The 26,040-nt window shown below is 48.1% G+C and overlaps 1 protein-coding gene and 1 long non-coding RNA gene across 3 annotated transcripts in view; one reads left to right on the top strand and one right to left on the bottom strand.

Moving 5' to 3' along the window:
• Positions 1–23,594, bottom strand: part of ABTB2 (ankyrin repeat and BTB domain containing 2) — a 181,333-nt gene extending 157,739 nt beyond the window's left edge. For both annotated transcript variants that reach the window (XM_081241357.1, XM_081241356.1), the window contains exon 1: positions 22,284–23,594. In XM_081241357.1, the coding sequence (XP_081097483.1) occupies positions 22,284–23,166 (883 nt within the window). In that variant the 5' untranslated portion in view covers positions 23,167–23,594. The remainder of the gene's footprint in view (positions 1–22,283) is intronic.
• A 186-nt stretch (positions 23,595–23,780) lies between these two features.
• On the top strand, positions 23,781–25,810 carry LOC308619975. The gene is made up of 3 exons (XR_014016284.1): positions 23,781–23,832; positions 25,040–25,225; positions 25,570–25,810. It is a non-coding gene; the product is annotated as an uncharacterized lncRNA (long non-coding RNA).
• The last annotated feature ends 230 nt before the right edge of the window (positions 25,811–26,040 follow it).

The following is a 26,040-nucleotide window of genomic DNA, read 5'->3' on the forward strand; positions in this document are numbered from 1 at the left end:
CCAGAATTATTAATATTTATATTATTATTATTAATGCACTGGATTATCTCAGAATTCCTTCCCATCTGCCTGCCCTGAAGAATGATCACAGGACTGGCCGTTTCTGACCAAGTGTTAGCTGACTTGGAAATGCTGATGGCCTCACTTGGGTAATACTGTTCAGGTTAACAGGTCTTGGGTAATGACAAAGCACTGGTTCCTCAGGAAATCTGACTCTGGTTCCTGCTGTGTTGCTTTTGGCTCTGTGACCTCAAACAAACCCTTAGCCTTTTCTATAGGAACATGAAGCCACCTGCCTCTAACACCAGGAGAACGGGAGCCAGTGCAACATGGTACTTAACAACATGGGCTTGGAATCAGGAAGACTGGGGTTCAAATCCCTAGTCCACCCTCAACTAAATAGGTGATCTCAGGTAAGATGCCTCCTTATCTGTAAAAGGGAAATAATCAGTATTATCACATAGGGTCATTCTAAGGATTAAATAAGATAAAGTTTGTGAAGAGTTTAGCAATGTACCTGGTATATAGTAAAGACTCAATAAATGTTAGCTATAATAGCGGTGAGACCAAATGAGAAAGAACGTGAAAGTACTTTGTAAAAACCATATTAGGGATTATCATCATCACCTCTCCTCACTCCTAAACTGGTTGTGGGTTATAATGTCACAGTGTGGGATAAAGGCAATAAACTCAATGAACTGAACTCAACTGATAAATTATACACGACCCGGCAAAGAGGGGGAGAGAGGGAGAGAGAGAGTTGTCAGCGCAGCATGAGGCTGCAAACTCCATACTATAACTGTCATTTTGTCAACAGTGTAGCACACTCCCCAAGAAATACATCAGGGCAGTTCATGGAAAATGCGATCAATAGCGACCTGTTAATTGTTCCTCTGGAGGCCTGGAACTGTGCCCAAGCTATGAACACTCTGGCCCGTTCTGAACTTTTCCAGAGCTCCATCTGCAAAGGTACAAGATCCTCTTCCTGATTTTTCAATTGCTTTGAACGACTTCACGGGCAGGATGAAAATGTGCTTCTTTATGAATGAGAAACTTCAGTTGCTGGACTTGGCAGCACTGATTGCCAAGAAGCCCAGCCGTGGGGAGTGCTGCCTTACAGCGGACCCCTCCTATTTTCCACTGGTACATCCCATAAAACGAGTGAGGGCTGGGGTTCCAGTGGGCTGCTCGCAGGAAGGAGACAGCCGTGGTAAAACCAAAAAGATATTCCTTCCAGGTGTTGGAGAAAAAGCACCACCCCCCCCCCCCAGACCAAAAGGACACTGGTTCTTTTTCAGTTTGGGAGCTTTAAAAACCACACAAAACAAGCCTAAGAAGTGCTCACCATGTACATACAGAAGGGTCACTTCGAAGAACCTAAGTATTGCTTAATGTGGAAAAAATTAAAGCTTGAAAATCAGGTCCATAAAATGTAAGGAGTCTTGGAAAAACAACCCCATTTGATTTTGCAGTACTCGTTCAGGAAAATAGATTGATTGTTCTCTGGCTCTCTTTTCTAACTGCAGCCTGTATACCCGTCGTGTGTATTTTGGACTCTTTCCCATCCTGCCATGATTTCCTGTCTAAGTCTGGGTCCCATGGTAACTGGAGAAATTTGGCGTGCTGGCCCCATTCGCAAGGACTGGCCACTTGAGGGATGCCAAGTGGGTATCTTCTTCCATAACAAACACATCTCTCTTCTGGTTCTGTGGCAGGGTTACTCTCTTACTCATAAAATCTTACTAATAAAGTCCTCAGTTTATAAATGGATCTACCCACCCAGCCTCTCTCACCCACCTCGCAGGAAAATGAAAATCTTTTGCAGAATCAGAAGACCTGTGGATTCAAAATTCCATTGCACAGGACAGAGGGGCTACAAGGTTGCTGGGGGAAAAAAAAATCAACAGTCTTGCCACTAGCAAAAGAGTCAAACAGTTTAGTAAAAATAAAATCACATTTATCAGGTGGGCAGAAGTTATCCTTGAAAATGTATTTCCTGAAAGTCCTAAGGATACACTGATGTGGGTCACGAGTTTTAGATGTCTGAGGGCTGACTTCTATTTATCGTTCAGATCTCAACCCAAATGACATCATCTCCAGCACTGCAGCAACCCTGTGCCCCCAGTCTGGTTTAGGGGCTGGGGTCTTCCAAGTACAGCACATAACAGACTGCGTTACAAACGCCTCTTTAATTTTTGCTCCACAACTAGAAGCTGCTCCCTGAGGGCAGGGACTGTAACTTTTCACCCGTCTTCTGCCACAACGCTTGACGTGGCTTATGTGTTCTGTAAATGTGTGTAGAGGGTCCTGTGGGCAGACTGACCTAGACCACGCCACAAATACAGGGAATTCGCCTTTGTAACCTCTCTTTGCCTCTTGTGTCGTCACTGCCCACCACCGAGGGCACAGTTTTACCCCTCCTCCTTCATAAAGACCTCCCCCCAGGAAATGACACAATAAAGCCATTCAGGTTAAGATCAAATGGAATCATACCTCATTAAAGCATGCCCCCCACCCCCCAGACCAGGACACCTGTGCGTCCCTCCATGCCCCCCAGCCTTGACCTAAGGAATTAAATTTTACTTGTAGAATTTCAGGCAACCACAGGGGTAGATTGTTTGGGGTTTTTTGTTTTTGTTTTTTTAAGGACGAGCGGGAAGAGGTAGCTCCCCCTCTTGTTCCTGAAACCTCACCGATGACCGACTCCGGGCACTTGGGCAAGCCAGCGTCCGGGGACCCAGGGAAGTCCGTCCAGCTCAGCCCTCACCAGCAACGCCTCTGTTGCTTTTGCTAATAGAGCGAACAGACCCTCCGCTTTCCTGCCCATTTCCTCTGCCTTATTAAGCGAGAAGAACTGGTTTCAGTACGAAACCCTGAAAGCCACAGAGGGCACAATCTCAGAAGTGTGTTCAGGGGGCTCCCAGGGCGTGGATGGGTACAGAGGGCACCAGAAGCATGGGAATTGCAGTGAGCACCGAGGGAAGGGCCTACGTCCCCGGGTAAGGAACAGATGAACACTTAAGTCAACCACGCAATAACCAACAATCACCAGCTCCACCTGACTTTTTTTTTTTTTTTAATAATTATTTGGCTGCGTTTGGTCTTAGTTGCAGCATGCGGAATCTTTAGTTGAGGCATGAGAACTCTTAGTTGCGGCACGTAGGATCTAGTTCCCTGACCAGGGATTGAACCCGGGCCCCCTGTGTTAGGAGTGCGGAGTCTTAGCCACTGAACCACCAGGGAAGTCCCTCCACCTGCCTATTGACTGCTTTACAAATGTTCTACTATTGGCTTTACACGTGTTGCTTCATTTGATTCTCTCAATTCAAAGCTATAACACAAGAACTACAATTTCACTTTTAAAAATAAAGAAACCAAGCTGGGGCTCAGAAAGGTTTGATAAGGTACCCACCCCCCAGAAGTTCAACAACAGGTAGAACTCATGGATGGTGACAAAAGTCAGAATAATGGTTACTTGGGGAAGGGAATGGAAACTGACAGGGAAGGGCCATGAGGCATCTCCTGGGGCGCGAGTGTTTTAAATCTTGGTCTTGACCTGGATGGGTTGCACAGGTATATGCCTGGCGAAGGTTTCATCAAGTTGTACACTTCAGATTCGGCCCTTCACGCACCTTAATTTAAAATTAGGAAAACAGGGCTTCCCTGGTGGCGCAGTGGTTGAGAGTCCGCCTGCCGACGCGGGTTCGTGCCCCGGTCCGGGAAGATACCCCATGCCGCGGAGCGGCTGAGCCCGTGAGCCATGGCCGCTGAGCTTACGCGTCCGGAGCCTGTGCTCCGCAACGGGAGAGGCCACAACAGTGAGAGGCCCGCGTACCGCAAAAAAAAAAAAAATTAGGAAAACAAATAATGCTTCTACCTCAAATCACACAGTGAAGATCCCAAAAGTGAAACCAGGTCTCCTTACCTCCAAAATCTATGCTCTTATCTCCTCAACTTTCTCAGATTCAGAGGAGAGGGGTAAGACATGAGGATCATTTATGCCCAGAGGCCAGGGACCTACAAGCACACCTCTGGGGTGTCTCATGAGCACCCCCCACCCATGCTTCCCCTTTCCCTTAAGGGTAGGAGCATCAGGTAAAGAAAAGCCACCGGCAAAGGTCATGATGCTTGGTGGTGGCAATGGAAGCAGAGAGGTCTCAGACCATACCAAGGCAAATGCCATCAGGTCCAACCCAAACATCTCCTTCCCTCGGAAAGCAAAAACCCTGGCTAACGTGAGTGCTCAAGTGATTCCAGTGAAAGCCTCTATATCTAGCACAGCAAGGGCAGAAACAACCCTGTCTTTGTCCAGCTACTTTAGACACACACAGGAGCTCATACCCAAGACCTGCATCAAACCTAAGAAATAAGGCAGCTTAAATATCCCCACTGTTCTGTGTTCTCATGTGGAAGCCACTGTGGCTGGAGGTGGAAAAGCGTGGTTTTCAGGGTATTTTGACAGATGACAGGCAATCTCAGGAAGTATTAATGGTGGCCTATGGCCCCCTATTGAGAATCCACTAATTTTTTAGCCTCAGGCACACAAATTGAGTGTATCATAATCCTTGGTTCATGACTATTTTTGGTTAGGTATAATAATGTGAACTCACCTCCAAAACAAAAGCTAGAGCCTCGAAAACCATCTCAGCCCCGCACACCGCAGTTCATCCCTTCCCTTCTTCTGACACAACGCGACCATCATCCCATCACCCGTGTTTACCAACCTTCACTTTCTCCTTTACACAGTATTTACTGTGGCTGTGATGAAGTGTTTCAGTACATTTTAAAACTTTAACTTTGTAAAAATTGTACCATGTGGTATCTAATCTTTTGAGACTGATTTTTATTTTCGCGTATTATATTGCTAAGGTTCATTCAGCTCCTATTTTTCCTCCTATCCATTCACTGCCAGCTGAAGTTTTGTTTACATTTTTGCATTTCACCTTTATAACAGCACAAGGCAGCTACTGTCATCCCTACTTTACACGTTAAAAAAAATAGAACAAACAGGGAGAGGGGCTTCACATTAAAAAAAAAAAAAGTCAGCTTATCTGGGATTAAACCCAGGTTTGTCTCCAAAGCCCTTGATCTTTCCACTATAATACTCAAGACGTGTTCACGTACAAGTGGGCTCCCCCATCACACTATGCGAAGGGTCACCAAAGACCTCCCACCCCAAATAGTCATCATCATCATTATAATGGCTAACATAGTGAACACTTATATGCCAGGCACTGTTTCAGGCATTTTAGAAGGTAAATTCCTTTAATCGCTACAACTACCACATGAGGTAGGTAGTATTATTTCCATTTTACAGACAAGTAAACTGAGGCACGGAGATGTGAAGCAATTTGTCAAGGGAGCAGTGGCTCCAGGATTTGAATCCAGACAGTCCAGCTGCACATCCAAACCCTCAATCACAAAGCTGTATGCCTCTCAGTCTACAGAGGAGGAAAACCATGTGAGTACAAGTGACTAGGACGGATGCTGGCTAAGAGGAGGCCTGTGCTGAGTTTGCATCTGGGTGGTGAGTATGGCACTCCTACAACCTGATCTATTTATTTACTGAGGAAGGCCCTGACCCAAGGCCTCTGTCCCAGAAGAGCTGCATGCAAGGGCTGAGTAGAGAAGAAGGAAGCGAATGAGAAGGAGGAACAGCAGAGGAAAATACAGCCATCTCAACAAAGAGAAGCAAAACTGGCTGGCTGCTGGTCTCAGTCAGGGGCCTGGGCCTTGTGGGGAAATGACCAGGCTCTGAAAACCATGGCTGGAAATGCCAAAGGACAGTGTCTTAAAGAAAGGGCACAGAGGATCCTTCTGGAAAAACTCTGACATTCTACTTACAAGATTCTTATTTGATGCACTCCCAATAACCTAAGGATTGTGATTAAAACTCTAGCCACCTTCCAGAAATGTAAGTCATAGGCTTTGAAGTCTGATCACACTAACCTCAAATCCCAGTTCTGTCCCATGCTGTGTGTGACCTTGGACAAGTCATTTAAACTGTCTCCAGGCCTCAGTTTCCTCATCTGTAAAGTGGGAATAAATAATAGCACATACACCTCCGAGGCTGTTGTGGGGATCCCATAAGATAATCCAGGCAAATCACTTAGAATCTTGTCCTATCTCATAGTCTTCACTCAATAAATATCAGCCTGTGTTCTCATCTCCACCACCTCACAGTTTGGTTGAGAGGATTAAACAAGATAGTATCTAGCAAAGGTTGGCTACCTTTATCTTTTCCAAGGCAACACTCATCCTCACCTCCTCCTGCTCAGTGACCCTAGGCCGTCCCACGGCTCACAGAGGAGACCTTCACAGACCAGCCTCACATGCCACCTCTAAGGGGACCTTTGCCCAGTGCACACCCTCAAAGGAGCCCCGAAGGCAAAACCCAAATCCAAGTGATAGAGGATGGGATTCACAAATGTGAATCACCTGAGGAGCATTTTAAAAACAGACCTTCTGGCCCCCCTTTTAGAGGTGTTTACTTGATACATCCAAGGTAGATCCCAGAGTACGATTTTTTAAAGTGTTTCAGCAATGAGCCAGGCCTGGAAATGACTGATTTAAGGGGTTCCTGTATTTTAGGAAGGAGGGGGAGATGTGTGGACTCGTGCTACACGGACACATGCACACCCCCCCACACACACAGGGTTCTTTAGAGGTTTGAGGGGCCCCAGTGCTAATGGAAGAGACCACAGCACAGTAACTAACAAGGCAACTATTTGCCAAGAGGAGTCCAAGTTACCCTTTAACCATGGGTGATCTGTCAGTGCCAGGGAAGCCACACAAAGGACAAGCGTTTGGTCAGCCTGGGAGGGCCCATGGTGGGGCCCACGCTACACAAATGTCAACACGATGATGTAATATCCTGGCCCTTGTCCTTCTTTTCTTGGAAGCATCTCATTGAGGGTCGTGCCTCCTTCAGTAGAACCATGAACAGAAGGAAAGCAGGGACATCACCATTGCTAAGCAGCATTTGGATTCCCCGGAGTTAAACCCATCTCTTGTAACAATTGTGATGAAAATTACTCAAAATTCCCTACACTTGCTTCCAAGCCATTGGGATTTCATTACAAGTGGCAGATTTAGCACATTCTGGATGTGGGCAAATGAGTGGCAATTGCATAACTACCTGGGCATTTCATACCACAAATTAATCCTACAGAAATAATCCGACTCTGTCTGATGATACTGTTTGACTGGTGGTGCTGGTTGCACAGCCCAAGCCAGCAGGAGGGAAGCAGGCTGGTGGTTACCAGGTGAGGTACTGAAATAACAACTGCACAGTCACGCTTTTCACCCCCACCATCGTCAAGAGAGAAAGAAGGAAGGAAGGAAAGGGAAAAAGAAAAAAAGACCAAGTGGAGGCCCACGATATACAAATGTAACTTAGACATTCATTTAAAGAGTTAACATTCACTTAAAGACAACTTCTGACTAGACAGCTAACATTGTACATCCTCAAGTAGAAAATGCAAACAGCACCGAAAAGTGAAAGTGTACCAAATGCCATTGCCTGGAAGCAACTGGCATGCTCCTGGTGGTTGCCACGTGCCAGGCACTAGGCTAAGGGCTTTATTTTGCACTTAATCCTCACAACCACCATACCCGGTAAGCTCTAATACTGTCCCCATTTTACAGATGGGAAAATTGAGGCACAGAAAGGTTAAATAACTAGCTGTATGATCTGGGCAAGTGAGTAGTGGAGTCAGGGTTTGAACCCAAGCCCCAGGTGTGAGCAAACATCCTCTCAGGCCCTTCTACCCATCACATCAGCGAGGCCTCTCTTGGTCCTACTCTTCGCAAGGGATACTCCTTTTAAAGCCATCCTCTGCCAGATTCTACTGAGAGTACTCTTAGGCTCAGTCCTCAAAGCAAAGGACGCAAAAGGACCACAGAGCATGTGAAGCACTAAAAACCTTAATCTCTTGGGTAAATTTCAAGTTCCAAGGAGCCACAGATTCTGGCAGGAGCTCTCCTGGTGGCAGCTCTCCAAGTGGACGTGACAGGCTGGCTTTAGGCAAAACACCTCTGGAAAGAGTTCCCCTCAAATGGTGGGAGGAATAGGCAGTTCCTGAATGAAAGTGAGCTCAGAAGAGCTTCTAGTTCAAACAAACATCCTCTGACTTTATGACAAGGGGTCATCCAACCAGCCCAGGAGGAAAGAAGAGCCTTGGCGGAAAAAAGCAGAACTCAAGGTCAAGTCCTACTACCCTTAGTAGGAGCAGTAGCAGAGACAGTAGCAATAGCTTTTCCCCAAGCCTGTTTCATTGTCTTGAAAATGGCAACAATATCTACCTCCGGAGGATTACTGCCTGGCTCAGATGAGAAAACCCATGAAAAACTCTGTAACACATGTAAGTTGTTACTATGTGTCAAGCATTCTGCTAAGCGTTTTATACATATTTTGTCATTTTGTTTAACCCTCACAAAATCCCTGTGAGGGATTTTAGATCACCATTTACTTTTAGATCACCATCTCACTGATAAGGGACAACTTCAGAGGCTGATTTGCTCCAGGCCATGCAGCTTGGAAATCATAAAACCTGACCTCGTGTCAAGGGTCCAGAGGTTAGAGCCACACAAATCAATGGCCTTAATCTCCACATCCATGAATCTTCTTGTTTCTGCACAGAGGGCTTCAGAGAGGCTAGAGAATGGTTAAAATTTTGAGACCTCTGAAAACCCAGAAAGCTGGCCCCAAGTGACCAACCGATGCCTCACTCTAGTGGCCAAGTGTCCCATGGAACTGTCTGCAATGATGGAGATGGTCCATATCTGCCTTGTCCAATCTGGTAGCCATCAGCCTCCCATGATGAGTGAGCACTAGAAACGTCACGTGTGCAACCCAGGAACTGATGTTTTAACCTTATTGAATTTTTATTAAATTTCAATAGCCTCACAAGGCTAGTGTCTGCTGTGTTGAATAGAGCAGTTTCTCTCACTCACAGTATGTCAGGTGTCCTGGGCTCCCACTCCAGGGAGGCTGTAAGAAAACGCATGCTTCCCAGGGCAGGCCTTAGTGTGAAGGAATAAAATAAATTCTTCCTACCCCAGAGCAAACACCATCGCTATGATTTTGGAACCTCGGCAGCTGGAAGAGAGAAATGACAGATTCCAAAACAAATAGCCTCGTCTCATTTTTTTTTCCTTTTAAAAGAAAAAAAAAATGAAATGCGTAGAAAGTCCTTGATTAAATTACTTAGGAAAGGCTGTCATTTTTTCAGGTGACAAATTCCTTCGGCTTATGATGACACAAGGGCTAAAATATGGTGGAAAGAAAAAACCAGAAGGTAAACAAGAAGAAGCCCGGCATTCTCTAAGGTGTCATAAATCAGGAGGGAATAGACTCAAGAAGCTAACAGCTTCCAAACGCTCTTCCTCTGAAACTATTTTAAGCAACCCACACAATCTCTCAGAGGTTATTTCATTCACAGCAATAGGAGAGAAGCAACGTGCTTCGCAGAGTATAGCTTTAAACTCGCAAAGAAACAAATACCTACACCACAGCCCTCAGGCCTGTCAGGTTGGCCACCCCTCTGAGAAATGTTACTATTTTAAGGCACCTAAATGGCTCGGTTGTTCAGAAGCTGTGAGGGATGCTTTTCCTCTCACCCTCTTGGACCAACCCATTCATTTCTTTGCTCAGGAAATCACTGCATGTGTTTCATCCCCACCCAGGCGACTGCCGAGGACAGAAGTAGTGGGGGACAGAGGCAGCATGGCTAGTGAGGAATGGTGCCCAACAGACCTTGGTTTGAATCCGCTGTGTCATTTACCAGCTATGCTACCTTGACCTCTCTGAGCCTCAGTCTCTTGAGTTGTCAAACGAGATTAAGAAGAATACATACCTCATTGGGTAATTACAGAGATTACTCGATATTATACACATGAAGCACGTAGCACAGGGCTGGAACTTTGTAAAGGCTCAACCCATGGCAGGTATGTACTGGGGATCAGAGCTGGCTTTTCTGGGTAGGGAGGGAACAGGATGTGGTTGAGTGGAGAATCCAGAGTAAGGTTGCTGGGTTTAATTATAATCTCCACCTCTCATTAGCTGTATGACCTTAAGCAAGTGACTGAACCTCTCTGAGCCTTGGTTTCCTCCTCTTTAAGATGGAATTCATATCCCTCAATTAGCAGCGGGATAAGTAACATTATTACATGGTGCCACTGCTATTCTAGATCTAACTTTGCTCTTTTCATGCACATCTAACAGTTCAAGCTTCTCTTGGTTGTTCTTTGGTAATCCCACCAGAGGAACAAGCATGGCTACGAAGTGAAGGAAAGTCGCCATCTTGGGTGGGGCAGACATGAATGCTCCAGAACAATGATTCTTTTACCATGAATAACAACTAATGTCTCAGTGCTCACTGAGCACCAGACTCTCCCAAGAACTCTACCCACATGGTCTGCGCCCTACTCCAGATAATTTATATCAGAATTTCTGGAGGTGGGGACTTAAAAGACACACACACACACTTTTTTTTTTAATTTTTTTTAAGCTCTCCAGGTGATTCTAATGTGAATCCAGGGTTCAGAGCCCCTGAAACAACTCTAAGTTCGGAACCATGGTATACCCATTAAACAGAAGAGGAAAACAGGTTCAGAGACCTCAGTCAGGCAGGGGCAACTCTCAAATTCCATCTCTTAGCCACCTGTGCTACCTGAGGAGCAGAGGTCAAACTATTTCACAGGCACTTGGAGTCTCCCAATGCCTTTCTGAGACTCCTCCAGGCCCCTGTGCCCTCTCAAAGCACCCAAGACGGTTCTCTTTCTGGCTAAATTTCTAACCCAGACTTGACTTCCAGGAATCCAAAGCTGCCTGGAAATGGAGACTCGCTTTCCCAGACCTGAAGGACACATGCAAGAAGTCACAGCAATCCACAGAACAACTGGAACTAATTAAACAGACCCCACGCTAATGACGGGAAACTGTGGATTTGATGATCTTCATTAAAGGCTGCTGGTTGTCTATGAAGAAGCTAGAAGGCAAAATTTAGGGGGGGCTCTTAAGGCCATCAACCAAAGAATTATAAGACTGAAAATTAAATCTCCACTGCCTGAGGCCCTAACCAGCCCTGCTGCATGGCCCTACCATTGGGAAAGGCAAAGGAGGGCAATGTTTCAATCCATTATGTGATTAAGGAGGGAGACCTTTCCTCCCAGTTAAGGAGATCTGGAGGCCACCCTCCCACTCAATCTCTCTCTAATAAAGTTTGAGACAAGTAACCAAAACCACACTCAGATCGCTGGCTCAGCCCTCCTTCTTCCATACATAGCTGTTCCCCTTTCAATCAAAGGCCAATCCTTCCTTTCAGCTGCTCAGACCATAAACCTCAGCGTCACATGGATTCCTCTCTCATCCCTCACATGTAAGCTGTTGGCAAGTCCCGTTGGCTTGAACTTCAAAATACATCCATAACCTCCTCAACTGACACCCAAGCCACCATCCTCTCTCACCTGGATTACTGCAAAAGCATCCTGAGCAGTCGTGCTGCTTCCTTCCATGCTTGATACTACTGTTCCATTTCCAACAGGGCAGAGAGGGTGATCTTGTTAAAATGCAAATCCGATCACATCATCCCTGGGCCTAGCCCCCTCCAATGGCTCCCAGCAGACTCAGAATTGAAAGCCAAGGTGCCACACAGTGGCCTACAAGGCCCTACTTGACTATCCACCCCCCCTTCCCTCTCCAATTGCATCTCCTACTACGTGCCCTGCTCCCCCTCACTTGCCCCGCCAGCCTCCTTGGACCCAATGTGCACTTGCTCCCTCTGTCTGGAGCTGTCTTCTCCAGCCTGGCTGGCCTCACTGTGACTCCTCCAGCAGGTCTTACCCTTCCTCATGATCCACTGGGCCTACACCCTCCCATCCTTTGTGTCTCTCATATTCATCTAATCTATCACCATGCACAGTAAGTCCTCAATAAATATATGCTGAATAAAAAAGTAGAGGTAGCCAAAACTTTTAGCCTCTCCCTGGATCCTAATCCCAGACCCTCCCACTGTAATCACCGTCTGTCTCCTCCAAGACCAACATGGTAGAAAACCCAGGATACTTTACAAGCATCCGCTGGACAGGTGGGGGTCCCTGTAATGCCTTTCCAGAGGCAGCTCTACCCCCAGAGGCCCTCTCACCTGCTACTGACTTGGGTCTCAGCATAGTCCTGGCCTGCCCCGCTCCTCCTGGAAAGATTACATCCAGAAGAACAGCTGCAAGCAACTGGCTTCCAAATGGTGTCCCCACATACAACGTGATTTACCCAGCTGCTGAGATGAGTTAAAGGAGCAGCACCAGGCCTCTGGTTTTCACAGAAGCCACTCTTTTTTGGCCACGTGTTCTGCCTTCTCCTGAACATTTTATAATCTTCAACTTGGGGATTTGTAGAGTGGACGGGCTGGTGGGGAAGAGGGACAAGCTGCCCCACTCACCCAGCTCTGGTGGGGACCGCCCCAAGCCCTGCTCAGACTCTGTGACTGAAGTAAATCGGGATTCAGAACCTGTACCCCTTGGGGTGCTGAGCTCCCTGTCTCAGCCTTGGAATTCCTGGCAGCCTGTCATTTTCACTTACTCTCACTTTCCCTGCCTTTGAAGAATCGGCCCTGCCAACTGCAACAAAGAGCATTTAAAAATATCTTGCTGGATTATACTGCCCTGCCTTCTAAATTCCTCACAATGTCTGTCTGTCCCACATAGTATAAAGAAGGGTGTAGCATATTTAATTTTTTTTTTTTCTAGCTGCTCCCTGCTATAAATATCCGAGGTCAGATAGGCGGGCTGCAAACACCGGCTGCATGAAGTCACCTCGGGGCCAGTCTCACCACCAAGCAGGCCTGCCAGGACCTGGACACGGCTGCTGAGTGCTGGTGGGGTGGGCTGGCCAAGAGTAGACAGAACTCATCCTTCTGAGGCAAGTGGGGGAAGAAAAAACTCTAAGTAGAGTAATCATAGTGAATCCCAATATAAAAAGGATGGCATTTAGCCCTACTACCTGGACCATCTTCCAAGAGCGCGGCCAGCTCCATCCTGGGCTGCTTCTTTCCCAAGGATAATAATTACAGGGCTCGACCTTAGGAAAGTGATTTCACAGTGTCCATGTGGGGTCTGGAAACATTATCGGAGACAGAAGGGCTGTTGGAGAATCTAGTCCAACCTCTTCACACCACAGATAAAGTAAGAAAGAGCCAAGACGATGGAGTGATTCACTCCAGGTCACGGAGAGGCCAAGCTCCAACCCAGAATCTTCTGGATCCACATCCTTCACTCTCTGAACTGGACTGTCCCAGACACTTGTGCACATATACTTGCTTGGTCCGTGAACCTCGGCTTGTGTTTATGAACAGCTCTCCTCACAGCAAATATTGCTTTTCATATCTTAAAAGGTACAGACTAAAAAAAAAAAGTTTTAAAATTTCAACAAAACTTGGCCTCAATTTTAGGGATGATTTTCATGCACTGAAAGACCTGCTTCACCCTCTTTGTGGTCCACTTTAATCTCTCCCCACCCTTAACCTTTTATCTCTGGTACTTCCACGTTCAGCTTTCCTGTGTGATTTTTCCATCATGGGCCTGACCACCCCCCTCCCAAACCCCCACCCAGCTCACTTTTAGAAAGCGAATGATGGGTCCCAAACCATTAACCATAAATAACTATATATGTACTTTTGGAAAATGTTCATGAGATTTCTCTTTTCCAAGCGACAAATTCCTTTATAACACCGGGGTCAGGAAAAGGTCTAATACCTGAGTTATCAGCTAAGCCATTGATGACCTATCACATTTTATTACTGTCAGCGGAATTCAGCTGGACCCTAGGGAGTCCATTCCAGATGGCACTGAGCTATAAGGTGGCTCCACAATATCAAACACTTAACATGATGATTGAAATCTTTATTATCAATGCTCTGGAAACAACTTTAGCAAGAATTAGAAGGTGACTAAACCTCTTTGAGAATTGAGCTGTTATTTTCCAAAATGAAATTGAAGATTATCAAGCCAGACTCATAACCAAAGTTCTGGGACCCTCTTAGCCTGTTTTCTGTCCCTCTCTGCCTCTGTGTTTGAGAATCCTGCCTTGGCAAGAGTCATTTAACGGGTGTGCCAGCCTCGACCTTCATTCCATACTGGGACTGCTTTGGCCTGAAATGCTATGTTCGGAGCCCTGCAAGAAACACCGTGTCAGAAGCCAAATTGCATGGGAGAAGCAGGGGTGATGGCAGTCTTGCTCTTCAGGTCCTCTCAGCCCAGGTTTGCTCGGGTAAAGTCTTCTTTCATTACTTGTACTGCTAGGACAGAGGCCAGGGGCATTTTTGAGGTCAATCTTTCAATCAACAAGAGGGGTAATGGGAGGTCTGGGGCTGTGGTTAAGATGCGCTGGGGAGCAGACACACTCCATTTCTGAATTATAAAAATGAGTTTTGGAAAACGCTCTTCCTGCACTCTGGCAGGCTTCTTAACATCTGGATAAAAGATGTGGGAAAGTTTTCCTCTTTACTGTGTTATCTGCCCTGCTCCTCATCATGCATCTGAGCCTTTCCAGCCAAACAGGGTCACTTGCCATTTTCCAACACACACACTCTGGCTTCCATGTCTCTGCTCACACCACTCCCTCTGCCTGCAAGCCTGCGTGCTCTCTGCACCACCTTCCCTTCTCTGTCCCAGCTCCACCTGCCCAAGTGCCCCTGGCTCACATGCCACACCCTCCACAAAGCAGCCCCAACGCCCTCCCTCACACCCAGCCAGGGCTCACCTCTCCCCTTTGACCTCTCCAGTCACCAGAACTTCAAGGTCCCCATCTAAGGGGTGGACAGTATATCTACCTTACAGAGGGCCTTGGGAGGATTAAGTGAAATAGCTCATGAAAAGCACCCCTAAATGGGCAGTGGGAAAGATGAGGCTTCAGCATCATCCCTCTCATTTGAATGCAGGGACCCCAAGCTTCCTTGGAAGAATCCATGGACATGCTTTGCTTTCCCTACTAGATTCTAAACTCCTTGACAGGCAAGATCAATTCCCGTCCTCCTGCATGGCCTTGGATGTAGCTGGCGCTCGGCAAGTAGTCGATTAACGAGGCCAGCATGGCATTCCTCAGGCTTACTCGGGCTGTGTTTCTGAAGCTTCTCCTCCCAATTCGGCAAGCTGCTCCAAGCCTACTGCCAAAGCTGCAAAACCATTTAGGCCTTTTTTTAAAACAAGCAAGAAGATCACAAAGTATGTTTACATGACAGGCCAGCAAAACACAAAACACCTGCTGTCCTGTGGCTCAGGACTTGGCAGCTGCGATGGGCAGGGTCCCATAGCAGAATGACTTTGCAGGGCCTGGAGCATTGAGTTTGCACCATCACTGTCATCCTGGAAGGGTCAGCCTTGAGCTTGGAAGGAGGGTCAGATGTCAATGCCCAATGCTAGCCCGCTTCATCTTGAGGGCAATAGAGCCATAACTGAGCAAGGTGCAAAGGTGCTTTTTCCAGATTCCTAACTTCCTCCTACCTATTAGTCACCAAGGAAAGCCTTGTGACTAACACTCATCACTCTGGGATTTGGGTCACGATCCTCCCCTGCACTAGAAATGCCCGCTTCGGCAAAAGTGAACATGACTGGCTGCAAACCAACACAAGTTTGCAAAAATATAGCAGTGATTAGAATTAATATTTTATGTGCCAGGCACAGTGCAAAGTCCCTTACAGAGACTTTTAGTAAATCCCACAAACATTCTATGAGTTGGGTACTCTTTTCAGTTCTATTACAGAGCAGTGTTTCTCAACCAGGGGTGATTTTGCCCCTCAAGGGACATCTGTCAATGTCTGGAGACATTTTTGATTGTCACCACTGGCAGCTGGAGGTGGGGGAGGGAGGGTGTTTACTGGCATCTAGTGGGTGGAGGCTGGGATGCTGCTAAGCATCCTACAGGGCATAGGACAGCCCTGCAACAAAAGTTATCCAGTCCAAAGTGCCACAGTGACAGGCTGAGAAATCCTGTTATAGAGGAAGAAACTAAGGCACAGCACTGACCTTGCCCAGGATCACACAACTCAAAAGGGAGGGCACCAGGAAGGACACCCGGGCAGCCCCACCCTGTGCTACGTTCTCAGCGCTCGACCCAGAGGCAGTTCTGACATCCTGGGAGCAATGAGTACGCCTGCAGGCACAACCACCCGTGTGTAAGAGCCGGCCCCTCACTTTATAGTTGGAGACTTGAAGCAACTTGCTCCAGGCCTTCGTAAGAAGCAAGGCAACTTGGGGCCCAACTCAGACTTCAAAGCCAGAGCATCTCAGTGCTCGCTACGCGGATTCCTTCTCTCCCTGTGCTCCTGGCACTGAGATTTCAGCCGAAACCGTAGTGGACCCTGAGGAAATCAAAGGTCCCCTCATAAAGGCTTTTCCGCCAACTCCAGAGCAAGTGAGTTGAGTGCCCTGAGGCCAGTGGCCTAAACACGGGCTCCCTTTGGGTTCTTTCCTCCTGCGTGTCCTCTTTTGCCGGGCTGGCTCTCCCTGCCGTTAGAAGACAATCACGGTGGAGGTGGCAGCTCTGTCATTCAATTGAGCTTATTGATCACCCAGCAGCTGACACTTGTAAGGCCCTCCCTGGGCGGCAGAGTTCCCCGCCCCTCAGGAGCAGCAATAAAGGCTCCTTAAAATCGATGGCACCTGCAGGACACACACTGGGACCGTCAGCAAGCAGCATTTAAACAGCCTATCACAGCATCCTTCGGAGGAAGATCCACACCTGGGCCTTGATGCCTGGTCTTCAGCTTGGTCGTGAAGACTCTCTGGCCTAATGGATGTAAAGAACCCGGACGCAGCAGGCATTAACAAGCAAGATCTATAGCAGGTGCTGCTGTGAGTCTGACCCTTGCCTCCACTGGCAGGGGAAAAATACTGCCCCGGTCCTCATTACCTTTGTTTCCGTGATTCTTCACAGAAACAGCACAGGCCTAGGGCTTGAGTGATATGGGGCTTGGTCCTGGCCCGGCCATTACCAAGCTGTGAATCCTGGGCTCCCAGGGACCCTTCTGTGAAAGAGCATCCCATCGATGGATTTTTATGGGCACCAGGCGAGATCCTAGATAAAAAGGTTTAAGGACCTGTGCAAAGGTTACGCCTATTATTACAGCTGTAGAAGTGTGGAAACAGAGGCCAAAGCATTCACCCACTGCCCTACTTGGGGAAGGACAGGTAGTGATGGGGAAATGGGATAAGGACCAACCTGAGGATTCGCAGCCCAGGGTCTCTGGCTTATTTTATTATTTTATCTTCATTTATTTTATCTGCTTTACAATCTGGCTTATTTTAGAACTTTAGGTGTTGTCCGTGCGACCCAGGAATGTCTCGGTAGTTGATTGCCTTAGTGCCATCCTCAGATTGGAGGCAGATGGGGTGCAACACAGATGCACCCTCTTCTGAGCAATAGTCATCAACAAATTGCCCTCTAGGGCAGCTCTGCAGGCAAGGCGGGATTGGTATTGCTATTCTTAGGGGAACTGAGTGCCTCTGTCTTTCAACTCAATCTTCCTGTGGATCTATCTGTTGCCCATCAGACTTCTGCTGTGAAACGCCCACTACGGGCACTGCACACTGAAGGAAGCCCCCCCCTAACCTGAAATCCCTCCCACTGACCTTTACTTATCACAGGTGACCTTGGGAACCCTGCTCAAAATTAGGGGATCAAAAGTTTGAATGATGTCCCTGTGGTTTGGGTAAACTCCGCTGCCTCTATTCATCAAGAACTTGAAATTCTCTGCCATGGTAGAAACAGGGGAAGGTTCTTCTGAGGGGTTTGAAGGATTTCAAATGAAGTTTCTGGAACTGAACATTTTGTATTGTGGGATCAATCATTTGCCTGACTGCCATTCATGGAGCCTCTACTGTGTGCCAGACCCCATGCGAGGCACAGGGGAGACAGTGATGCCTGTGAGTCCACAGTGTGATGGGAGAGACACAAACAGGAAACAGTTCAAGAATCTGCCCTGAGTGCTGTGGAAATTCACAGAGAGGTGGCCCGTCAGTCCCGCATGGAGGCAGGTAAAACCTCCTGGAGGAAACAGAACATCCCCGCCTTGTTCTTCTAACTACTTAAGGCTGGCTTACATTTCTCAGCCATTCAAGGAAAAAAAAAAGTTTGCATTTCCAAAGCTTGCTTTGTTTCAGTTTTACCAGCTCTCTGGGCTTCAATAAAACAGTCAACGAGGAGGGAAGCTGCCACCTCAGCCCAGACTACCCAGGTGTGGAAACTGATTAAACAGCAACCAGCGGCTCAATTAACCCTTGCTCCTGGAGTTGATTATCTCAATGGAAATCCATCCTATAATCTCCCTGTTAAATGAATCCTACAACTAGAAGAGTTTTCAGCCCTGCTGAAGACGCAGCCCTTTCATTTCTCCGCTGCAAATGAGATTGTTGGGACTCTGCTTCAGCTGATAAATAACTGAATAATTCAGAAAGGTCCTCAGTCACTTTTTTTTTCTTTGCTGAGTGATCCTTAGACATCAGCAGTATTGATATATTACCTACTACTTATGAAATTTCAGAGAGGCCCTCCCTTGGCTGTCACTTAAATTAGCCCCAGTCACACTATCCTATTACTATGTTTTCTGTTGTTGTTAGTAACACTTACTGCTAAAAGTAAATCCCTATTTGTTCATTTTCTCCTTGTCTCCTCCATTAGTTTGTAAACTTCATGAGAGGAGGAACCTCCCCTCCCCCAACTTAATCCACAGCACTTTTAACTGTGGTGCAGGCAGGGTCAGTGCTCAATAAATATTTGTTGAATGAACTGCAACTATTTATTAAGCATTTACTATGTGCTACAATCTTTAAATCTATGATATCACCTAATCCTCGTCAACCTTAAGAATTAGGTGCTGTTATTAACCCCCATTTTACAGGTAACAAAATTGAGGCTTAGAATGGTTATGAAATATGCCCCAGGTCACTCATATAAACAGCAGAGGTGCGCTTCAAATCCTCACTGTGATTCCAAAGTTTTTGCTCCTAACCATTATGATAGAGCTACCTTCATGTACATCCTGGTTACTGCTTTGGAGCAGGAATATTCTCACCAAAATCCTATCATTTAACCTAGAGTCTCCAAATGGAAGGGGATTTTCTCTAATGCCATGGACATTCATGAAAGCTTAGTAAGAAAAATGGCCAAGAAGAAACCCCGAAGTGATGCTCAGCATCAAACTGATGTACAACGATGAGAGAGAGAGAGAGAGAGAGAGAGAGAGAGAGAGAGAGAGAGAGAAAGTAGATGAGAGAAGTTTCTATTTTCTACCAGATCCATGTTTATAAATATTGCCCTATTAAATTGGTTTCTCTACCTCCCACAAGGAAGATATCATCACTTAATGACATTGCCCTGGGAACAGGGACACAGATACCAAATGAGCAAGCAATATATAACTCCTGCTGCTCTACGAAGCTGAGATCATGTTTTATAAACACCATAGAAATTTTATCATCCATCTTGGGCTGAGCGAAACCATATTTGCCCAGCACTCTGAGTAATGGATGGGATTAGATGGATTAGGGGTCTTAAATTCCTGGTTGGAAGACATTAAAAGTTTAAGAGTCCTATATAGCTGACTCAAATGCATGTTCCCATGCTGTATAATTAGCAGGCATATCAACAATAAATACATACTATAAAGGGAAGACCAACAGGACAAGACTTCGAACCAGCACACTCCCTCCCGTGCGTAGCCATTTCCCACTTAGACTTCAGCTGTATAGATGGTAACCTTGTCGGCCTCGGCTTATTTTAGTACTACAAAGGTTTAGGATCTCTCCATTTCTTTCCTAAGCAGTTTATGCTTCCTTCTGAAGTCAGCTTTGAGGCATAAGTAATTCATTGTGCCTCTACTAAACATTCATTTCACTTTGTCTAAAGAGAATAAATCAGCCTGGTTATTGTTTACTGGGGCCACCCTCAGGTTTTCGTGTATAAAAAATGAGCATCCATGTAACTCAGGGGAAGCGAATGGTCACCTGTCTTGCAGGAGAGCTCCCTGGAGACCAAGGACTGTATGGAGGGACACGTTTGCTCGGAACATCCGGAGATGTGCTGCCTGTCACATAAAGTCCTGCTGTCTTGCATGGCTTAAGAAGAATTGTTTGGGGTGGAGGATGGGAGGGAAGAGGTAAAATTATAGGGTCAAAACCCCATCCGGTGAAGAAAATCCCAAGGAGTGATGACCCTAGATAAGAAATCTAGGGCCCTTTGGGATAGCCCTTTAGTGGAAGGCACCTGTGTTCTAGCAATTTCTCACAACTGCATTTTCAGAGGACCCTGGAGAGGCAGCTGCTCTTAATTGCCTCAGTTTACAGTTAGAAAAACTGAGAAATTCCTCCACCTGAGGGACACCAGTTCTGCATGAAGGGCATGTTTTTGTTTTGCTTTGTTTCTCTGTCCCCCATTATCCTCCTTCATTCTAGTCTGGTTTGTAGGGTTACAGGCCTTTGTTTTTTCCCTCAGGAGTCTTCACTTCTCTGAGTTCAGTCTGGGCCTCCCCTCAGCCAGAAGTTCAGACACGCTTCCCCCTGGGCTATGACAACCACATGGAAATCCCCCTGCCCTCCACTTCCTCTCCTGGAGCTGTGTTCCCCATGCTGATGCCACAAACCTGGAGGGTAAACACAATTAACAGCTGTGACATTATCAGCTGAGATCCTGGACTGACCTCAACTCTGACCTAAGAGGAGGAAAATTAAAAGGCGAATGCTCTTCCTTCCATTCCAGGCCTCTCCTTTTGTCAGTGCTAGAATTAAAAACAAAACCCATGGACGTCAAAGTCAGCCACACTGGTAGATGCAGACTGTCTTCAAAATGAGGCCTTAGGATGTCAAGTACTCTCCTTGAAAATTGGACCAGTGAAAACAAAGTTGCTTCTTCTCCTCTAGTGGCTAAAAGCTTGAACTCTGGAGCCTGCCTGGGTTCAAATTCCACCTTGTCACTTAATATCTGTGTAATCTTGGGTTAATTATTTAACTGACGGGTACCTCGGTTTCCCCATCTGTATAATGGGGATAATACTATACCTACAGATTACTTAAGTTAACATATAAAGTGCTAAGAACAGTGACTGACACATTGTTAAGTGCTCATTTAAAATTTTAGCTATTATGATTATGTTAAACCACATTTAAATATGACTCCCTTTATGGCATTCCAACACCCACACGGCCTCTTCCACTGACAACTTACTTGCCACTGAATGCTGCCCCCAAAATGGCCTTCCAATCAGATTGCAAGGATGTCTAGCCAAAGTACCATTCCAAATAACTGATGGTTTGCTGACTCCTGAAGTTGGAGTCTGGTAGGCAGTTTACTGTTGAATGTATGTCACACCGTAACCTTTCAAGGGAAAAGGTCAAGTGCTTCCCTACCACCTTCTGCACTGAAGCTATGTCATCCTTCAGAGAAATGCAACTACCTAATGGTTTCTTTCCCGGACTTGACACCATGGCATTGCCCATCCCCCCACTCCTCTTCCCAATAGTGTGGTTTACTCACTGGGTCTTGGTTTGTTTCGGGAAAGTCCATAAGGTTGTGCATTTAATGTAATACAACACAAGGGTTTTAATCAATTGCTCACTTGGTGACAGCTTTGAAAGTCAGGCCCTGGGAGCTAGGATGTGGTTCCCTTTCTGGGAATGGGATTCAGGAGTCACCAGGTTCCATCAGTCTGGGCACACAGAGTTAAGAACCCACCAGTACCACCCCACCTCCCAGGAGAGGGCCTGAAAGGCATGCTTCAATCCAGCAAAGCCCAAGGTGGCCGCACCAAGGTCCTGGGCTTCCAGCTCCCTTCCTCCCATCCCACTTACCCAAGGCTCAGGTCTTAAGAGTTTGGGCCCTCTGGCTACTGCTACTGGACTGGAGAGAACCGGGACAGAACCACAGTCGATCTGCCCAGCTCTGGGGAGAGATGCCAACTATAGATCCGTCAAGCAAGGCAGAGAGCGACGGGGCAGTAAGCTTCGCGCCAAGAGAGATTCAGGGATGGCTTGGTCGAGAGGTTCAATCAGTGAACAACCCCCAGTAGCAACAACACGACGCAGAAGGTAGAAAATCAACCACGACTTTGCCCTCCAAAAGTCAGTCGTTGAAAGAACAATCTCGGGAAAGACCCTTTAATGAACTCCTCCACCCGTAGACCGAAAGCTTTCTCTCAGGTCTTGAATTTCCTTCGTCCTAGGAAATTCACCCCCTGGGTAACCCATGTCCGACTTCTCCCCCACCCCGTCCATGGGTCGGGGGCCCGCGTGCTTACCATTGGCGTTCTTGCCGCAGATGAGATGCTCATAGGGCTGCAGGACGCCCCAGAGTTCGGCGTCATTGTTGATGACCATCTCCAGGGCCTCAGCGGACACCTCCCCGCCTCCGGCCCCTCCGCCGTCGGGGCTCTGGCTGGCCAGCACCCTGGCCCGGATCTCCTCCACCAGATTCTCCATGCAGGCGGTGAGCGAGATGGCCGCGTACTCGTGGATGCGCACGGAGATGCGGGTGTCCACCATCCAGCGGAAGAAGCGGCCAACCGAGAAGGTGAGGCCGCAGCGCGCCGACTTGCCCCGGCGCAGCCCGTCGCCCGCGCTCATGCTGTACAGGGACAGCGCCTTGACGGCGGCCAGCGAGCAGCTCTCGGCCAGCGCCCAGCTGTGCACCAGGCGCACAGCGCTCTGCACCTCGAAGCGGGTGCACTTGGCGTGCAGCACGCTCAGGCGCTGCGCCTCACGGGCCACACGGATGAGCGCCCGGCGGAGCAGCCCCGCCAGGCGCCTAACCGCCTCGGCGGAGAACAGGGGCTGCCGCCGGCCGCCGGCACCTTTGCGAAGCACCCGGGCCACGTCTCCCTCGGTCCAGGGGAACTCCTCCAGCTCGGGGAGGCGCGGGCAGCGCGAGAAGAGGTCGGCCACTTCGGGGTCCTCGGGCAGCACCGTGTTCACCGTGTCCCAGCTGTTGTGGCGGCTGTTTATGGAGCCGGAGTAGCACCACCAGGCCGCCCCGCGGTGCTGCTGCGCCGAAGAGTTGATCGCCTGCGAGTTGGACTTGGAGGACGAGAGGCTGAGCGAGCGGCACGAGTCCCCGGCCCCATACCCGGAGTCCAAGGTCAAGTCCTCCAGCGTCTTCAAGGTGGAGCTGTACGTCCCGGCCATGGGGAGCCTGGCCGGGGCGGCCTCGCCGAGCGAGGGGTGCTCACAACTCCATGCGTCCTTCCCCAAGTGGGCAGAAACAAGCTCTAGGCTCTCCGGGGCGCCCTCTTTCCTCTCGGCGCCGCGGGGCTCGGCGGCCGCATTGCCCGCCCGCCCGCCCGGCGGCCGCGGGAAGGTGGGCGAGATTCGCGGCGGCCGGAGCCCCACGCTCCCGGCGTCTGGACTCGAAGCCGTCACTGGAAAGGCCCCCCGCCGCTCCTCCTCGGCACTCCCCCTAGCCCACTTCAACTTCCCTCACGCAAAGCGTCTATCTTCCGCGGAGAAGGAATCCCGAGAGAACAGGGCGGCGGCAGCAGAAAGAGGCGGCTCCGAGAGCTGTGCGAGTACGGGACCGACCGCAGACGAAGCTCTCAGGAAACTTCTGCGCGGCGCCGGCCGCCCGCACGGGCTAGGTACTCGGCCGCCACCGGCATGCAAATAACGCGGGGCAGCCCACCAATCATCGGCCGCGACGGGCAGGGGCTGCACCAATGATCTCCCACAGAGGCGGTCACTATGCAGATTTCACTCCGCCGCGGGTAAAACCCCTCGGCGGCGGAGGCGGGGCTGGAGGCCGAGGTTCTGGTAGAGCTGACGGGAGGACGGAGGAGGAGGGGGAAGAGAAGGCGGGTGAGTGAGCTGGGAGGTGGGGAGCAGAGACTGGGAAAGGAGGGATCGAAACGTTAGGCTCGGGAGCTGACGACTTAAAGAAAAATGTGAAGGAAAAGCCACTGTGCGCTGCCCCTTCCCGTCGTCCAGGCTTTGGGCGTTCGCAGCTCCCTTTCGAGCCCTCTGCTGCCGAACGCCGACGCCAGCGAGTCGAGTGTGGGTAGGGAGCAAGGGAGGTGGGGCTGGGGGAGGGCACAGCGGCATGGGGGAGGGGACCCAAGCCAGTCGCTCCACCTCTCTACTAAGACTTTCTGCCAAGGCTCTCCCTTCTTCCAGACGAAACTCCAGTGAAGTTGGGGAGGGAGGAGAGACGCCCCTGTTTGCTTTTCTTCCCCGATCCGTCTGGTTTTCTTTACGGTGCTCTCTAAGCTCCAATCAGAACAATCTCTCCCTAATCTGGTATCTGATAAATGGACGGGCTCCAGGAGGCCTGCGATTCCGCCCCCGTCCCCCCCTCCACCCCGCCACTCGCAATATTACACATGCAGTAGTCTGAGTATTACTCGGGGAGAGGGCTCTAACTGATCAGATTCTCAAGTGTCCATGTCTTCGCTGTTAACAACTGTACAATACCTTTTGCTGTGTTGGATCCTTCCTGTCCGAGGAGCCAGTGTCCGATTGTGTGCATGTGTACGGGGGGTGGGGGGTTGTTACACACGTGTGTAATGGGTGTGCGAAGGTGAGAAACGTCCCTAGCACTGGCCTGCGCTCGGAACGCCTGGCTGAATGTACCTCTTCCTAACGGTGTGCCCTTGGGCGAGTTATCTGCCCCCCTCAGGACTCGCTTTCCTTCCCGGGTAAAATGAGAGCTGACCTCCAAGCAGCACCCTTGTAAACCTGTCTCAGGCGCGTGTTCAGAGGCGGTCAAAGTTCGATTGGTTCCAGCAGATCCATGCGCGGTCCCACTCCGTCCCGCTGCTGTCCTGTAACTATTCACACACACGTGCACGAATGTGCATATGCCTCCTCCAGTGGAACCGCAAAATCAAGGAGATTGTGAACGCGTTTCCCCCAAGTCAGCCTCCTCCCGCGCTCTTGAATAGCTCCTTTGTGCTGTATCTCACACGGTGCTGACCTTGAGCCGTGAGTTGGATACGGACTAGAAATGCCTGGTTTGTCTCTTTCCTTCTTTGGCCCTTTCCCTGTGAAACTCCTTTTTCTTTGGCAGTTTGGCCTAATTTTGCCTTCCTGCGCATCTTTATTTATGCAATACCGCCCCCTCATGGTTAGGGTTGGGAACGGCGTCAAGGATGGACCTACTCATACGAACGACGCAAGTCCGCAGGGACCAAATCAAGAGAGGACACAAGGTGTGACTACATCTTATAGAACAAGAGATGAGAAGTCGAAGTAGGTAAGGAGGTTCAACCTGTCAAAAATGCGAAAATCGGATGCAATTTAATATTTATTAGGGGAAATATAATACTAAGGCAAATGTCGCCCTCTAATGGACGTTTACAAGAAAAAAAATCGGCAAAGTTTTTTTGTTTGTGTTTCTTTTCTTTCCTTTTTCTTTTCATTTTGTTGTGTGCATCCTTAAAAAGTAACGAAAATGACAACTGGAAATTTAGGACAGGGGACTTACTGAATGGAAAGGTTATCTATATTTCTTGGGGGAAAAGAGCAGATGGGATTTATCTTAATATATTCGAGTTACTTGATGACTTGAAGTGTAAAAATAATCAAACATGCCTACAGCCAAATTTCAGAATGCTGTGAATGTTAAATTGCACCACAAGGATTTGTTCAGCAAAATTCAGCGGCTGGAAGCGCTACTGGACAAACAACTGAGTTCCGTTATTAAATTACATGGAAAGAAAGAGATGGAGAGGAAACCTATACACTGAAAAAGACTTAGAAGACATATCAGCCAATCACAATGTGTGGAATTTATTTGGAATTTGTAGGGGTTTTTTAAATCAATAAATATTTAACCTTATGAAACTATTGGAATATTTGCTATTATGAAATCATTGTTAGTTTTTTGATGTGGTAATGGTAGTGTGGTTGTTTATTAAATGTTCTTATCTTTTAGAGACATACTGAAATGTGTCTTTTAATTTTCACCATTAAAAAAAAGAAAGAAAAATCTTTATGGAAACATCTGGTAAAGGGGCTAGAAAGTTAAGAAAGACAATTAAGACTGTAGATCTCTTGCCTTTGATATAT

This window comes from Mesoplodon bidens (genome assembly GCF_964165515.1).
Source record: "Mesoplodon bidens genome assembly, chromosome: 7".
Lineage (NCBI taxonomy): Eukaryota > Metazoa > Chordata > Mammalia > Artiodactyla > Ziphiidae > Mesoplodon > Mesoplodon bidens.